This window comes from Hyperolius riggenbachi, chromosome 4 (genome assembly GCF_040937935.1).
Source record: "Hyperolius riggenbachi isolate aHypRig1 chromosome 4, aHypRig1.pri, whole genome shotgun sequence".
NCBI classification, from domain to species: domain Eukaryota; kingdom Metazoa; phylum Chordata; class Amphibia; order Anura; family Hyperoliidae; genus Hyperolius; species Hyperolius riggenbachi.
Genome location: NC_090649.1, coordinates 361,572,876 through 361,590,616, shown reverse-complemented (window position 1 = coordinate 361,590,616; position 17,741 = coordinate 361,572,876). Strand labels below are relative to the sequence as shown.

The 17,741-nt window shown below is 43.4% G+C and overlaps 2 protein-coding genes across 3 annotated transcripts in view; both read left to right on the top strand.

Annotated features, from left to right (window-relative positions):
- TTC13 (tetratricopeptide repeat domain 13) overlaps positions 1–17,741 on the top strand; it is a 190,955-nt gene that overhangs the window by 1,392 nt on the left and 171,822 nt on the right. The window lies entirely within an intron of this gene.
- Positions 9,046–11,907, top strand: LOC137571070 (uncharacterized). The gene is made up of 2 exons (XM_068279756.1): positions 9,046–9,499; positions 9,854–11,907. Exons 1-2 carry the CDS (start codon positions 9,046–9,048, stop codon positions 11,905–11,907), a joined length of 2,508 nt encoding a protein of 835 aa, XP_068135857.1.

Below are 17,741 nucleotides of genomic sequence, written 5' to 3'. Positions count from 1 at the left end.
GCATGCACAAATTATTTTGCACAAAGCATTCATTTTTCTGGGTGATTCAATCATGTTGATTGTATCTATTGCTGTTTTATAACATGCCTAGTCAATCAATTTTAGATAGGCACATATGCAAGTGCTGTTTAAAAGGAGCCAGAGGTCGGAGTGATATGGAGGCTGCCATATTTATTTCCTTGTAAACAAAGCCAGTTGCCTGGCAGTTCTGTTGATCTTCTGGCATATGTAGTGTGCAAGTTAAAACCCTGAATAAGCATATGGCTAAATGCAGTAAAAGTTGAGTTAGTGAACCTGATCAGTGTATGCTTGTTCAGGGTTGATGGCTAAAAGTATAAAGCCTCATCTACACAGTACCATTATCCGTCAGATCAATGGATCTAGATTAGATAATTTCCAACCGGTCAGATTGGATTGTGATAGATTTTGCAATAGATTTTGGGTACTTATCAATGCAAAATCTATTCCAAAATAAATCGGCAACAATCTGGATGTCTACCTTCGATGCAATTTCTTATCAGATCACCGGTTTATCTGTTGAAAAATTGTACCTTGTAGATGAGGCTTTAGATACCCAGGATCTGCAGGACAGCCAGGCAACTGGTATTGTTTAAAAGGAAATAAATATGGCAGCCTCCATATCCCTTTTACCTCGTTTTCCCTTTAAAGTAAATATGAAGTAGTGCACAATCAAGATTGTTTGATAACTCACCCAAGAAGGTGGAAGGCTCTGGATCTCAAAGAGCCATCCCGGTCCTCTCTCCGTGCCAAGTTCTCTGACCAGCTTGGTCAAATACGTCTTTGGGCAGTCTTCACAAGTACTCGCTCTGTATGGATGTGCCTATCTTCGGAAGTAGTCGGGGACACAAGTACTTCTGAAGATTGCTGAGGAGTTCTGAAGGCTCGCAACATGACCAGGGGATAGCGGTGGAATGAGGGGACAGAGAGAGGACCCAGGAAGGCTCTATTGGATCTAAAGCCTTCCCTCTTCATAATGGAGTATGAAACTTTTTTTTTTTTTTTTTTTGGTCGCTTCACATTTACTTTAACCTCCCTGGCGGTATGCCCGACACTTTGGCTATCATTCATAAAGCATTTCCGCATGCGAAATGCTTAAAACAGCAGACTTTACCGAACACTCAGCAAGTTCGGCATTCATAAAGTCTTTTTCCGCATGAAATGTGTGTGTGTGTGTGTGTGTGTGTGTGTGTGTATGTATGTACCTTTTACACCTTGTGATTACCCTAGGACTACACATCTCGAAGCACACCTCCCTCCCCCTCCCCCAATCAGCATCCACATTCCATTCACCCACTCATGGATGTAACTGCAAATCCCTCCCCAGGGTGGGGATGTCACTCTCTCTCAAGACAGCATGTGCATAATTTCATCGCCAGTGCACTAGTGTTCCTCCATACGACACCGATGCATGTCATAAACGTGGGGCCTGCTCGGGTTGTGTATCTTATTATGCTGTAATGGTAATACACAGCAACGAGCAGGCTAACTGGGCATGGCTGCCTGTCATGTTTTTGCAGCTTTGCAGTGGTAGTTTGCTATAAGAGCACTGACTACCAATCATTTTTATTAAGGTGGTTATCTCCTGTACCAGTTATGATGACAAGGCATAGTGGAACGTACAGCGTGGCAGAAGCCATTGGGGATGCTACAGGAGATAATGCTTGAGATCTTGTAGTAGTGCTCCAAAGAATTAACCTAAACTGTCGAACTAACCTACAGTGCTGCCCATAATTATTCATACTCCTGCCAAATTTTGACTTAGTTACTTTTATTCAACCAGTAAGTAATTTTTTTCACGAGAAATAAGAAATGATAATCTTCCTACATTCACTGACTTCATTCACTGCTTCCTATATTCACTGACTACATTCACTGCTTTAGAACAGCGTAGACTATTTGGAATGGTATAGAACTTTGGATTTTCCCACAGACTGTGACAGTCTGGGAAGGGTATGAATAATTTTGGACTGGACACTTTTTGCTCAAATGTAAATAAAAGATAAGACGACGTACAAGAGGCATCATTGTGGGAAAAAAATATTTCTCAGCTTTATTTACATTTGAGCAAAAAGTGTCCAGTCCAAAATTATTCATAACCTTCTCAATAATCATTAGAGAAGCCTTTATTGGCTATTACAGCAATCAAACGCTTTCTATAATTTCAGACCAGCTTTTTGCATATCTGCCTTGTCCATTCATCTTTAGCAATGAGCTCCAAATCTTTCAGGTTGGAGGGTCGTCTTGCCATCACTCTGCTCTTTAGCTCCCTCCACATATTCTCAATTGGATTCAAGTCAGGACTCTGGCTGAGCCACTCCAAAATGTTAATATTGTTGTCTGCTAACCATTTCTTCATTACTTTTGCTGTTTGTTTTGGGTCCTTGTCATGCTGAAATGTCCACTGGTGCCCAAGGCCAAGTTTCTCTGCACACTGCCTGATTTTGTTGTTGTTGAGAATATTCATGTATTGCTCTTTTTTCATGGTGCCGTTTACTGCGATTAGGTTCCTTGGTCCATTTGCTGAAAAACACCCCCAAAGCATTAGGTTCCCACCACCATGTTTGACAGTTGGGATGGTTTTCTTTGGGTTGAAGGCTTCTCCTTTTTTATTATGCAAAATGAAGGAAACATCATTGAGACCAAACCATTCAATTTTTGTTTCATCTAACCGTAACACAGAAGACCAAAGTCATCTTCTTTGTCCAGATGAGCATTTGCAAAGGCCAAGCAAGCTTTTGTGTGCCTTATCTGGAAAAGTGGTGTCCTCCTTGGTCTGCTTCTGTGGAACCCTGCAATGTGCAGTGTCCGTTGGATTGTCTTCCTTGAGACACTGCTGCCAGGAGAGCCCAGATTCACCAGGATGGCCTTAGGGCCCGTTCACACTTAGAACCGCAGAACGTTTTGCGGGAGTGATGTTCCCGCGATTAGCGTGGAAAAATCACTGGACACTGCGGCGGTTTTGGAGCGATCTCGATTAGCGTGCAGTGCACGCTAATCACGATCGCTAATCGCGGGATGCTCGTCGCTGGCAAACCGCTGCATGCAGCGCGGTTGCGGTTATCGCTAACCGCAACGGCGGCAATGAGAACACTGCCACTCGCTACATTGTATAGCGGTTTGCCGTGAGCGGGAATCGCGCGATTCCCGCTCAGGTGAGAACGGGGCCCTTAGTGGTGATTGTTGGATTCTTTTTCACCTCTCTCACTATCCTCCTGACCAGCACAGGTGTCACTTTTGGCTTCCGATCACGTCCTCTGAGATTTTCCACAGTGTGGAACATCTTGTATTTTTTTAACCACTTAAGCCCTCGGTTGTTTTCACTTTATGCATCCGAGCAATGTTCACCTCCCATTCATTAGCCTATAACTTTATCACTACTTATCACAATGAACTGATCTATATCTTGTTTTTTTTTGCCACCAATTAGGCTTTCTTTGGGTGGTACATTTTGCTAAGAGCTACCTTACTGTAAATGCATTTTAACAGTAAGAATAAGAAAAAAAACTGAAAAAAATCATTATTTCTCAGTTTTCGCCATTATAGTTTTAACCACTTCACAACTGAGGGGTTTTACCCCTGAAACACCAGTGCGATTTTTACCTTTCAGCGGTGCTTCCATTCCTTTATTTCTGTAATATGATTGGTTATTGGGGACTGGGGTCCCCATAACCAATCATTGGACTGCAGAGCTGGGGTGTGTACGCGCGCGGCTCGCGGGGGTGCGCGATCGCACCCGCTTCACGTTTGTTTATTTTACATTGTTATGAATGGAGAGTGCTTCTGTTTGAAGCAGTCTTCATTCTATTCGCAATCGGCGAGTCTAATTGGATTTAGGAACGCTTGTTCCTAACGTCCAATTAGTCACCTGCTGTGCGGGCTGGCTGGAGTGTGCGCGCGAGTTCCCCGCCCACTCCCAGCCAGTAAACAAACAAGTGCGCCTTTCTCCGTCCCTGGGGGTGAAGCGGTGCGCAGAGGGACGGAGAAATTTAGCACTGGGGGGGAGGGGTTAAATGGTTAAAATAATACATGCCTCCATAATTAAAACCCACGTATTGTATTTGCCCATTTGTCCCGGTTATTTCACCGTTTAAATTATGTCCCTATCACAATGAGGGACATAGTAGACCGAAAAAGCGAAGCTTCCGAGAAAAGCTGTTGCTTTTTCTGCGGGGGAGAGGAATCAGTGATCGGGCACCATGGCCCGATTCATTGATTCCTCGCTAATGATCCACGGCCGGAAGTGCGCGTGCACGCGCGTGATTGGCCGCGGGAGCGCACATGTACTGCTTGATGTAGAACTACGTCAAGGAGGACAAAGTGGTTAATAATACTTTGCACTGTAGCCACTGGAACTTGAAAACGTTTTTATAAAGGACATTGTAGCCCTTTCCTGCCGCAGGTCCTCACTGAGCTCCTTTGTCTTAGGGTGCATACACACATCAGACTATAGTCTTTGGAAAATGAAAGATCACAGACCAATCTTACCACCCTTCATGTAGTATGAGAGCCATACCTACACAGTCTTTTCTATGGAGCTGAACTCCCCATCAGAAAAAAATCTATAGTCTGATGTGTGTATGCACCTTTAGTCATGACTGTCCACAAACCAACTGTAGAGAGCTGCTGTTTTTCACCTGTTGAGTTGATTAAAACAGCTGTTCCCAATTAGAGTAATTAGGATGTTTTAGAACAGCTTGGACTATTTGGAATGGTGTAGAACTTTGGATTTTCCCACAGACTGTGACAGTCTGTGAAGGGTATGAATAATTTTGGACTGGACACGTTTAGCTCAAATGTAAATAAAAGCTGAGATTTATTTTTTTTTTTCCCCACAATAATGCCTCTTGTACATGATCTTATTATCTTTTGGGAGACCCCTATGTCATTTCCCCGTGAAAAAAAAATCTTGCTGGTTGAATAAAAGTAACTTTAAGTCAAAATTTGCCAGGGGTATGAATAATTATGGGCAGCACTGTACATCCCATAAACTTTACTGTCCCCTCCCTAACCCTCCTGTCTATGCTTTTTGTAAGTGAATGTAGGAAGATTCGACGGGTAGGTTATTTCGGCGGCAGACCTGCCAAGCGCATAGTCCCTCTCCTTACCCCTTCTGCAGAAAGCCTGCTATGCAGCTGTAGCCGAGGAGCGCATCTGTATGAGCTTGTGCCCAGAACTGTCACCCGTTAGAGTGCCTGTAACCACCCTAATGCTGGGCATACACGGTACGTTTTGTTATCGCTTCTTATCGTCCGCTCGTTTATTCTTTTGTCCTGCCCGCCGGTATCGAGCACGGAATCGATCCAGCGGGGTATCGGACACGTCGGAAATTATCAATCGAGCCATCAGCAGCTCGATTACACGATACAAAATGTACCGTGTATGCCCAGCATAAAAGGTGACCACCTTATCTGTTTTTTACAAGGAATCTGTTAGCTGAAAGTTACTTCTGTGGTTTTATAGCCGTTAATTGAACTAATTGTTTCCTGTATTCTGAGTCTCCTGTTGATTTACACTGTGTATGGATTTCTGACTCACGATCTGTGAGTGTATCACATTGACTTTATGTGTAAGTTTACAAGCTGAAGCTGTATGATTAGGAAATGTACACTCCATCATCCAGCTTCAGGAATGTAACTAAGGATTGTGTTTGTCATATGTTGCTTTGCCATTCAGGCTGTGAATATGTTTGGTGCAGAATAAGGGTGGCCAGTGAAAATGGACGAATCCCATGCTACAGTCCTGGCGAAAAGTTTTGAGAATGGCACAAACACTGTATTTCATAAAGTTTGCTGCTTAAGATTTTATGATGACAATTTGTACATACAGTACTCCCAGAATGTTATGTCTTCTTTGCCATGAACATAAACTTAATCCCCCCCCCCCCCCCCCCCCAAAAAAAAACATTTCAGCCCTGCCACAAACGGACCTGCTGAGATAATTTCAGTAATCTTCTCTTTAACCATTTAAGGACGACGCTTGAAACCTATGCCCTGTTTTGATGCTGTTGTGGCTGCCAGGGCGTAGATTTCAACTCGCCGCCACGGTCTCACGACGCTCTCGCTGAGCGCATCGCTATCTCTTCACCGCAGCTGACTCGCCCTGCCATCTCTATAACGGCAGCACCCTGTGAGCGAGTCAGGAGCCGCTTTCATTGGCCCCTGACCCTGTCTGTCAATGTAAGCAGCTCCCATTGGCTTACATTGATAGACACGGTCAGGGGCCAATGAAAGTGGCTCTTAACCGGCTCACAGGACTCTGCTGTCATATAGACTGCAGAGGGGGTGGTCTGTAATTCCTGGCGTGTGGTGTGGACGTCAGTTGCAACAGGTATGTATGGCGATTTATCGGTATTCCGCTGTTTCTGGTACCAGCGGTCTCTGGTCCTTAAAGAGAACCTACAAGTTTGCATATGTGTATCAGCGCCAAGGAAACAAAGTGGCCGCTGCTGAGAGAAGAGCAATGTCCAGAGTTCACAAACAGGTTAATTATATATGATCAGCGCAGAGTCCCAAAAAAAAAAAAGACTAGTCTTCAACAAAGAATAAGAGCGGATAAATCTCCACCACAATAAATATTGGGTTCACGGCACAGCTCTGCAACCATGGATACCCAAAAAAAGGGAAGAGGCTTACCAGCTGGTGACAACCCACATTATAAGGTTGTATCAAAGCTTTGGTAGGACATCAGGAAGCAACAGTCTGTCCAGGATCCACCAATTCAGCAATGATTCATCTCACGAATGGATATCAGTAAACATCATAAAAAACAAACGGCAACTCTAAGTGTAAACCGTTTGATATAGAGTTTCCCAGAACGTCATTGGACAGCACCCCTGGATGAGACCTGTCTCCCTCCCCACCGTGGACAGGAACTGCAAGATAAAAGATTTGCATAACAGATAGGCAGCAGTATAAGTAAGAGTAACCTACCCTAAAGCCTCAGTTCAGTTTCCTGTCCCGGACGGGATGCGGAGGGAGAGGTCTCCAGGGTGCTATCCACGGCAGGCGTTCGGGGGCAGCGGCTAGCAGGACTCTAGGAAACAAGCTGTGCAGTGAAACAGCCAGAGTCCTGCAGCGTGTGGGAGGCTTCTCCGACGGAGGCAGCAGACATATACGCGCATGCGCGCGAAGAAGGAGGAAGTTCCGGGTCAACCCGGAAGTAGTCACGCAAGTGCGTCCAGCGTGACTCAGAAGACGCGGCAGGGGCTGCGGCGGTGATGGTGAATCAGCTGCAGCTGATTCACTCAGGTATTTCATTGGGGGCAATGTTTGTTGTCGGCAGGTGCCGCAGCTGGGCGCTAAGGATCATTAATTATGTAAAGCAGCAGGTCCGCCCCTCAGGTGATGTCAGAACCCTCAGGGTTATATGTGCTAAAAGATCCCTTTCTCACTCTGTTTGTTTGTGAGCATGGAGGACGCAGCTGGGTCAGCTCCTGCGCAGTCTGCCAGGCCTGCCCAAGACCCCTCTCTGGCAAGTACTTATGTTATCATGCTGGACATATACATATATATATATATATAGAGGGGATACTAATGGAAGTATTTGTCTATTTGTTTTTTATAGCCTGAAAAACATGAAAAACATGACAAAACGGATAAAGCAGCTACTGGGCAATCTAGTCATGGATCTAGTGGGTCTAGCAAATCCGGGAAGAAATGTGCCATTTGTTTTAGTCGTTTGTCATCCTCATCTTCAAAGAAGCTTTGTCAGGACTGTACTAATAAGCTAGTAAAGGATGAATCCCCGGTTATATTTAAGGATCTGATGGGCTGGATGAGGGCAGAAATGTCTACTGCCATTAAGGAAATTAAGGACTCTGCTATTTCGGCTCAAACCACAGCTCCTAGCTCTGCGGATATGCCTGGCCCCAGCAGTATGCTTCCTATTGTGCCCAATATCAATGCTGCACCTCCTCTAGTCCCAACTCCGCATACAGAGCTGGCAGGGGCAAGCGGTAATAGAGATAGTGATGCAGAAGGTTCAGAACTTTCAGAAGGAGAAATTTCTGAATTAGAGGAGATACCTGAAGGGGAAGGAATAGAGGGTACAGATAGGCCTCAGAAGTTTGCCTTTTCCCCTGACTTAATGAAGGACCTTTTGTCCTCCATGCATGAAATTATGGGCATAAAATCTGAACAGAAACCATTAACTCCCCTGGATCAGATGTATGAAGGTTTGGCGGACCCCCAGTCACATTATATTCCGGTCCATTCTACTTTAAAAACTATGATTAAGAAGGAATGGGATAATCCTGAGAAGCGGGCCTTTTGGCCTAAGTCCTTATCCAGGCGTTATCCCTTTTCTCCTGAAGACCAGGAATGCTGGGGTCCTCCGCCAAAGCTGGATCCATCTTTTTCTAGGGTGTCTAGAAGATCTGACTTATTGTTTGAGGATTTCGGGAATCTTAAAGACCCGATAGATAAAAAGATGGATAACGTTTTGAGGCGAGCCTGGGAATCTTCCTCATTAACCTTCAAACCAGCAATAGCATCTACAGCAGTTAGTAGATCCTTAAAAACATGGCTTTCAGACTTACAATTTAAAATCGCTAATGGAGCCTCTAGAGAAGAAATACTCGGGGACTTCCCAAAAATTATGAATGCATCTAATTATATGGTTGATGCGTCGGATGATACCGTAAAGCTGACTGCTAGGACCACAGCGTTAGTTAACTCTGCTAGAAGGGGTGTATGGGTTAAGACCTGGAACGGAGATATCTCGTCCAAATCTAAACTTTGTGGTATCCCTTGTGAAGGAAAGCTTTTGTTTGGGTCTAGATTGGATGACACTCTAGATCGTACAGCAGACAGTAAGAAAAATTTTCCTAGGAAGCGGCCATTTCAGAATAGACGGCCATTTCGGGCCCCCTCAAAAAATGAGCCGGAAAACAAGTCTTCCAGAAATAAGAGATGGGCCCCTTATAGACAACAAAAACCGCGTTTTGGCACCACTAGTGCCAAAAAGACAGACAAACAATGACGCCATCATTCCGGTGGGGGGGAGAGTGTCACATTTTTTCGAAAAATGGCAACAACTTCTTCAGAACCAGTGGCTACTAAATATCGTGCTAGAAGGTTACAGAATAGAATTCACTCAACCCCCCCCTCACAACTTTGTCCTAACTCCTTGCCCAAGAAATCAATCCATAAGAATTGCACTCCAAGCAGAAGTGAGGTCACTCCTTCAAAAAAGAGTAATACGAGAGGTTCCAAGAGTTCAAAGGGAACAGGGGTTTTACTCCCCAGTCTTTCTGGTAAAAAAACCTCAGGGGGATTATCGATTTATTCTAAATCTAAAGACTCTGAATCTAATTGTAAAATACAGAAAGTTCAGAATGGACAACATTCGATCTGTGATTCATCTCTTACAGAGCAACGATTATTTAGCAACCATAGACTTAAAGGATGCTTACCTACATCTACCAATCCACCTCTCTTCTCAACAGTATCTGAGGTTTGCCGTGTGGATGGAAGGGAAGGTAAGACACTTTCAATTTATTGCCTTACCTTTTGGATTATCTTCAGCTCCATGGTTATTTACTAAGGTTACAGCTGAAATTTTAGCCCTTCTTAGGTTAGAGGGGGTTAATATTGTTGGTTACCTAGACGATTTCCTATTATGGGGTGCTTCCGCCAGCTCTGTTAGTTCTCAGCTTTCTAAAACTGTATGCCTTCTCCAGGACCTAGGGTGGATAATTAATTGGAATAAATCTTCCCTAAACCCTTCTCAGCGACTAGAATTCCTGGGTTTCTGTATTTCCACCAGAGAAGAAAGATTGTTTTTACCTGATAGGAAGATCAATACTATTTGTAATAATGTTTTGTCTTTTCAGAAATCAAGGAGCATATCTTTAAGGAAAGCTATGGCAGTGCTAGGCATTCTGACTTCCTCCTTCCCGGCAGTACAATGGGGCCAGTTCCACTCAAGATTTCTCCAGTCGTGGATTCTAAGGTCATGGAACAGGTCTCTAGCGTCTCTAGACAAAAAGCTCATCATTCCACAGAATATAAAGGCCTCTCTTCTGTGGTGGCAGAAAGCAGTACACCTTTCCCCAGGTCGTCTGTGGAATTATCCACAACAAGTTACAATTACAACCGATGCCAGCTTGTGGGGTTGGGGAGCCCACTTCAACTCTCAACCAGCTCAGGGGAAATGGAGTGTTGCAGAGAGGTCACAATCTTCAAACAGCAGAGAACTGGAAGCAGTATGGCAAGCATTGTGTCATTTCAACCATCAGATCACAGACTGCCATGTCAAAATAGAGACAGACAACAGGAGTGTGGTAGCCTTCTTAAACAGGCAGGGAGGCACGAGGAGTCAAAGCTTATGGGAAACGACAGCGAGAATCCTTTTTTGGGCAGAAAAGAATCTCAGATCTCTAACAGCAATACACTTGAAGGGTACATCGAACCAGGTGGCAGATTACCTAAGCAGAAAAAAACTGGATCCGAACGAGTGGTCTCTGGATCAGGAGATATTCCACCAGGTGGCATTACAGTGGGGATATCCCGAAGTAGACCTTTTTGCAAGAAGGGGAAATGCAAAGTGTCATCAGTTCTGTGCTCTGTTTCCAAAGGATCTCCCATGGAAGTTGGACGCCTTTACGGTGGATTGGGGGATTGCAAGGATGTATGCCTTTCCGCCAATACCACTTTTATCAAGAGTGATAAAGAAGATTGTCCAGGATCAGGCCCGAGTAATCCTAATAGCTCTACTTTGGCCGAAGAGGCCATGGTTCACATATCTGAAAAAATTAGCAGTTTCAGATCCAATTGTTTTTCCTCTTCTTCCACACCTAATATCGCAGGGTCCAGTCCAGCATCCGGATCTGGCAAGACTACACCTTTCAGCTTGGAACTTGAATGGGGCATGCTAAAAGCAAAAGGGTTCTCAGATGGCCTATCAGAGACTTTGATACAGAGTAGGAAGAAAGTTACGCGTACAATATATCAAAAAGCCTGGAGGGTATTTAGTGAGTGGTGTTTAGAAAGATCTTGTGACAGGGATTCGCTTACATCAGTTTTGGAATTCCTGCAATGCGGATATAAGAAAGGCCTAAGTATAAGTACACTTAAGGTTCAGGTGTCCGCCATCAGTGTTTATCTAGAAAAACGTCTTGCTCAGGAAGAGTTAGTGATACGTTTTTTTCAAGCCTTAAAAAGACTAAAACCTATAATAAGAAGCAGAGTTCCTGCTTGGGACTTAAATACTGTATTACAGGGGTTATGTGAGTCCCCTTTTGAACCTTTAACGGAAATTTCAGACAAATTCCTCACTTTAAAGACAGCCTTCCTATTGGCAATTACGTCAGCTAGAAGAATAAGTGAGCTTCAGTCATTATCAATTAAAGAACCTTACTGTATCATCTCGGAAGATAGAATTACGCTTCGCCCTGATGCGGCTTTTCTACCAAAGGTAGTCTCCTCTTTCCACAGGAATCAGGAAATTTTCTTACCTTCCTTCTGTGAGAATCCTACCAATGATAAGGAGAAGAAATTGCATTGTCTCGATGTCAGGAGATGCCTGTTACATTACCTGAATAGAACAGCTCACTGGAGGAAAACAGAGACTATGTTTACTCTATTTGCTGGAAAATTCAGAGGAAACAAGGCTTCAAAGGCAACATTGGCACGATGGATAAAGCAGACAATTACTTCAGCATATCAGACGCAGGGGAAACAGTTGAAATGTCCCATCAGAGCACATTCCACAAGAGGAATATCAACTTCCTGGGCAGAGAGGGCAGGGGCTTCTATAGATCAGATCTGCAGAGCTGCTACCTGGTCGAATCAGAATACCTTTGTAAAACACTATCGCCTGAATGTATCGGCGGGAACAGACCTTTCTTTTGGAAGGAAGGTGTTGCAGGCAGTGGTCCCTCCCTAAGACTAATATCTTGTATATCGTCTCATCCAGGGGTGCTGTCCAATGACGTTCTGGGAAAGACAACTTTACTTACGGTAACGTCTTTTCCAGTAGTCAGAAGGACAGCACCCCTGCAACCCGCCCTTTCTTGGGTGGAGTAACTATCATGTAAGTAATGGGCTATGGTCCGTGTCATCTATTGTATTAACTGAGGCTTTAGGGTAGGTTACTCTTACTTATACTTCTGCCTATCTGTTATGCAAATCTTTTATCTTGCAGTTCCTGTCCACGGTGGGGAGGGAGACAGGTCTCATCCAGGGGTGCTGTCCTTCTGACTACTGGAAAAGACGTTACCGTAAGTAAAGTTGTCTTTTCATAGTAAAAACAGCTTAAAAATAGAATAAAACAAAACTTACATACGGGGCCCATGCAATGAGAAGTGAACCCCGAGAAAGTTGCACGCGTGTATGGGTCAGCAGTAAAGGACAGTATGAAGGTGCTGCCTGTCACCTTCGATTTTCTTAAAGAGAACCTGAACTGAAATTAAAAAGTCAAAATAACCATACACAGGTCATACTTAATTCCTCTGTAGTCTACTCCTCGATCTCTTTTTCCTCTCCTGCGTCCCATTTGTCCACTGTGATCAATAGAATTCTCCGTTCTCCATTTTAAAACTGGCCATTACCCCATAACCGCTTCCTGGTCAGCACACTGTTAAAGTGTAATATCCCCCACTCGAGCCATAGGGAAACATGGACATTACCTTGCACATTCAGTTGTAACTGACAGCTGCTGATATATAACTGTCAGCAACTGGTACATTTCAGTTCTGACAAAATATTGTCAGAACTGGAAGGGATCACTGTAAGAAGAAAATGGTGAGCTTCTGAGAGGAACTGACGGTCAGGTTAGTATGTAATATTCATTTGCAGCTACGTCATGTGTTTATTTTAAATAAATTTACTTGCTTCAGGTTCCCTTTAAGGTGGCAGAGACCGTTGGTACTAAAGTGGTTAACACAGGTGAGAGTGTTGACCAGTACAAGGCTGGAGTTCATTTTTTTCATGCCGTTTGAGTTAGAATAGTAGACTGGATGCTCTATTAGCCTTGGTTACCTGCAAGAAAACATGTGCAGTCATCATTTCATTGCATAAAAAGGGCTTAACAGGCAAGTATATTGCTACTAAGATTGCACCAAAATCAACTATTTATCTGATCATAAATAACTTCAAGGAGAGGTTCAGTTGATGTGAAGAAGGCTTCAAGGCTTGGAAGAAAGTCCAGCAAACACCCGTTGGAGGGCACCAATGCAGATCCTGCTCAGAAATGGCAGCAGGCAGGTGTGAGTGCATCTGCACGCACAGTGATGCGAAGACTTTTGGAGGGTGGCCTGGTGTCAAGAAGAGCAGCAAAACATCAGGGACAGGTTATTATTCTACAAAACTTGCAGGGATTGGACTGCTGAAGTGGGTAAAGTCATTTTCTCTGATGAGAAAGCCCCTTTCCAAATTTTTGGGGCATCGGGCAAAATGATTGCCCAGAGAAGAAAAGTTGAGCACTACCATCAGTCCTATCTCATGCCAACAGTAATGAACCCAAAGAGCATTCATGTGTGGCTCTGCTTCTTATACAAGTAGTGGGGTCACTTACAATTCTTCCTAAGAACACAGCCATAAATAATGACAACAAAACTCCCTCTGACAACAACTTTTTCCAACCATCCAAGAACAGTTTGGTGAAGAATGTTCCAGCAGGATGGAGCACTGTGCCATAAGGCCAAAGTCTTAAGTAAGTGGCTCGGGGAACATAACGTCAAAATTTGGAACTAGGTCTCGGATCAAATTGAGAACTTGTGGTCAATTCCACAGGGGCGGGTGGATAAAGAAAATCCCACAGATTATGACATTACCAAACATTGATTATGAAAGAATGTGCTGCCATCAGTCAGGATATGGCCCAGCATGACAGCATTCCAAAATGAATTGTAGAGGTCTTGAAAAAGAAGGGCCAACACTGCAAATATTATGCCTGATGCAGTGAACTCCGGTAAAGTTGCTATGTGCAGGGAGGGCATGGCAGTTTTATAGTGCAAGGGGAGCACCAGGTGTGTTACTGTGCGTTGCTATGGTAATGCGTGTTACCATAGCAATATACTTATTAACGGCTGGTGCACCCCCTGTGCAAGTAATGGTAAATATGCTGTGCGTTTCCTGCACACAACAACTTTACCAGAGTTTACTGCATCAGGACCACTGACTCTTTGCATAAACTTGATGTAATCCTACCTAATAAAAGGCAAGTGTACCTGCGTCCTGTCCCTGTGTCAGTGCGTTTGCGCTACTGCACATGTCCTGCACTGACAGCCATTGGGACAGGACGCAGAACGGACCAGGGGTCGGGGCGGGTGGTTGCGCACGCTACGGTGTCATACCTAGAGCCCGGGCTTAGGTCACTAGTTGTCTATAAAAGCCTTAGAAACTAATGAAATGCTTGTAATTTTTTTCAATAAACTGAAAAAAAATCTAAAAACACAGAAGCAGAAAACTTTGTAAAGACACCCATAGCAAATTTTATTAATTTCTTGTTAAACAACAAAAAAGATGGAATTATGAAAGTGTGTGCATATTAGGGCTGTGGAGTTGGAGTCTGAGCAATTTTGGGTACCTGGAGTCAGAGGTGTTAGTTTCATAAACTGAGGCGTCAAAGTCGGGAGTCGGATGATTTTTGTACAAAATCCACAGCCCTGGTAAGTATTAGTCTAAGGAGATGGAGCCATTTTGGGTTCTTGGAGTTTAAATCGGAGTCGGTGGTTTCATAAACTGAGGAGTTGGAGTCAGATGATTTTTGTACCGACTCCACAGCCCCGGTGCATATGTACAATAAAAAAAGCTGCAAATGGTATGGTCTGCAATATGAAACTAATATATATGGAAAACTAATTGTTGGGTATAATTATAATTTAAGGCTAGGTTCACAGTGGGAGCAGGAATGCAGCACAATGGATTGGTAAAGTGGCACTGCATATTATTTGTGTTTTTCTTGCATACAGTGATGCATACAGTCAATGAAAAGTATGCTTCACTGTTACTGTTAAACGTGCATTTTGCTGTAACGCACTACATGCATGTGTTATACCGTACCTATCACACTGTGAATGTTGCAATACAATGCTGCTTTTACGTCTCAACGCATTGCACCTATGCAAATATAGTCTAACTTTATTGTATATGTTTTATTTATTTTAATATATAAACCAAAATCAATGAGTGGTTGCAGCAAAAAAAAAAAGTAAGTTTTAAGTAGCAATGTGGTGTTCAGAGGCAATTGTGATGCTAAACAGAGGATGATGGCATTATAAATTGATAGATATACAGAGGTTACATTTGAAAAATTCAAGGTATTCATGCTAAAATCAAAAATATAAAAAGATGATTGAATTTAATATTTTCAGTCTAACCATTTTTCTGTTTAAAGGAATACTGTAGGGGGTCGGGGGAAAAGGAGTTGAACTTACCCGGGGCTTCTAATGGTCCCCCGCAGACATCCTGTGCCCGCGCAGCCAGTCACCGATGCTCCAGCCCTGGAGCTTCTGGAATTTCAGACTTTAAAGTCTGAAAATCACTGCGCCTGTGTTGCCATGTCTTTGCTCCCGCTGATGTCACTAGGAGAGTACTGTGCAGGCCCAGTATGGTCTGTGCCTGCGCAGTACGCTCCTGGTGACAGGAGCGAAGACATGGCAACACAGGCGCAGTGATTTTCAGACCGGAGGCGGGGCTGGAGCATCGGTGAGTGGCTGTGCGGGCACAGGATGTCTGTGGGGGGACCATTAGACGCCTCGGGTAAGTTCAACTCATTTTCTCCCGACCCCTCTACAGTATTCCTTTTAAGGTCTTTTTCTCTTTAACCCTAGCACTGACAAATAAGAGCAATCACAGTCAGCAGGTTATTTTTTTTTATTTTTTTTTGTCTTGCTGAAGAACCTGTTTAACCAGACTCAAGAAGCTAGTTTTAGCTGTCTAGTTAGTGCATTTTTAATTAAAGGTTGTCATTGTTGGAGTCCTCATGGTTACATTTTTAGACTTATTTAAGTATTTATATAGCACTGACATTACGCAGTGTTGTACAGAGTATATTGTCTTGCCACTAACTGCCCCCCAGAGGGGCTCCCAATCTAGTTCCTACCATAGTCATATTTCTATGTATTTATCATGTAATGCATGCATCACAGTCTGGGGCCAATTTAGGGGAAGCCAATTAACTCATCTGTATGTTTTTGGGACGTGGGAGGAAACCGGAGTGCCCGGAGGCAACCCACGCAGACACGGGTAGAACATACAAACTCCTTGCAGATGTTGACCTGGCTGAGCTTTGAACCGCGGACCCAGCGCTGCAAGGCGCCATTGTGCTGCATACAGGGTATTGCAGAAATATTTTAGCATTGGTATTGAATTCTTAATGCCACAGAAAAACAAATTTCTGACAAACTGAAACACTCAGAAAAACTTGTTCTGTAGGAGGCGCTGCTTATTCACGCGTGTTTTTTTCTTTTTTGTATACATTGCTTGGTAGAAAAGCTCAGGCAGAGGTAGTGTCTAAGCGTACATTGCTTGAATTTCCTGCTCAAGTGGGCCACTAGTTGATTCTTTTTCGATAGACCACTCTATCAATCGCTCATTAAAGGGAACCTAAACTGAGGAGGATATGGATTTTTCCTTTTAAAATAATACCAGTTGCCTGACTCTCCTGCTGATCCCGTGTCTCTAATACTTTTAGCCACAGCCCTTGAACAAGCATGCAGATCAGGTGCTCTGACTGTCAGTCAGACAGAATTAGCTTGTTTCAGGTGTGTGATTAAGCCACAACTGCAGCCAAAGAGATCAACAGGACAACCAGGCAACTGGTATTGTTTAAAAGGAAACATCCATATCCCCAGGTTCCTTTTAAAGTCAGTTGCTTTCATCTCTCGATGGAAAATAAGTAATGAGTAATGTATGGGCACCTTCACTTAACTTCCCTTGTGATCTTAGTCTTCCACCCAACTCAAAGGACCACTTTAGTACTTTAAAGGACACCCGAGGTGAAAATAAACGAATTAAATAAACAATTGTATCTATCTTCCTTCTCCTAAAAATGACTTTTTAAGATCTTCAACAGTTTTATTTTATGTTTAAATCTACTTTTTAAGTTTTAACTGTTTTATTGTTTTTGCTCAATGACACATTCTTTTAAGTATGCCAGAGCTAACATTTATAAACTATTGACCCTTTTTATCTCTTTCCTGCTCTCAGAAGCCATTTTTCTGCTAAGAAAGTGTTTTTTTATAGTTGGAATTTCTTATCAGTGAGGGTCACACTGTAGTCACTTCCTGTCTGAGTCAGGACTGAGTCAGCCACTTACATGCTTGATATTTAACTCTTTCAGGCAGAGAAAGAAACAAAGAACACAGCATATTTATTTGTGTACTATGCACTGTAGATATCCATGTCTATCTCCACATGTCACCTCTGGTATCCTTTAATGTTGCTTCATGGGTCATGACAAACCCACTTAAGGCTGACCACACTACCCTATACCAACCTGGCTTTTAGTTGTGTGGATGCTGCCCTTGCTCCCAGGCCGTGCCATCGCCCATATCAGACTGCGGAAGGAGCATAGGTGGTAGACTGGCACCATTCCCTCCAACAACCTCTTGCTTAAAGAGGAACTAGTGAAAATATCAGAATTAATAAAATTGCTTATTTTTTTTACAATATTCATGTATAGATTATTTAATCACTGTTTGCCAACTGTAAACTCTTTCCTCTCCCTGATTTACATTCTGAAATATATCACTGGTCATCTTTAGTTCTGCTAAG

Coding starts and splice junctions, on each gene's coding strand:
- LOC137571070 (XM_068279756.1), top strand. CDS start 9,046: ATGGCAACAACTTCTTCAGAACCAGTGGCTACTAAATATCGTGCTAGA. Junction 9,500..9,853: donor CCGTGTGGATGGAAGGGAAG/GTAAGACACTTT, acceptor TTGTCTTTTCAG/AAATCAAGGAGCATATCTTT.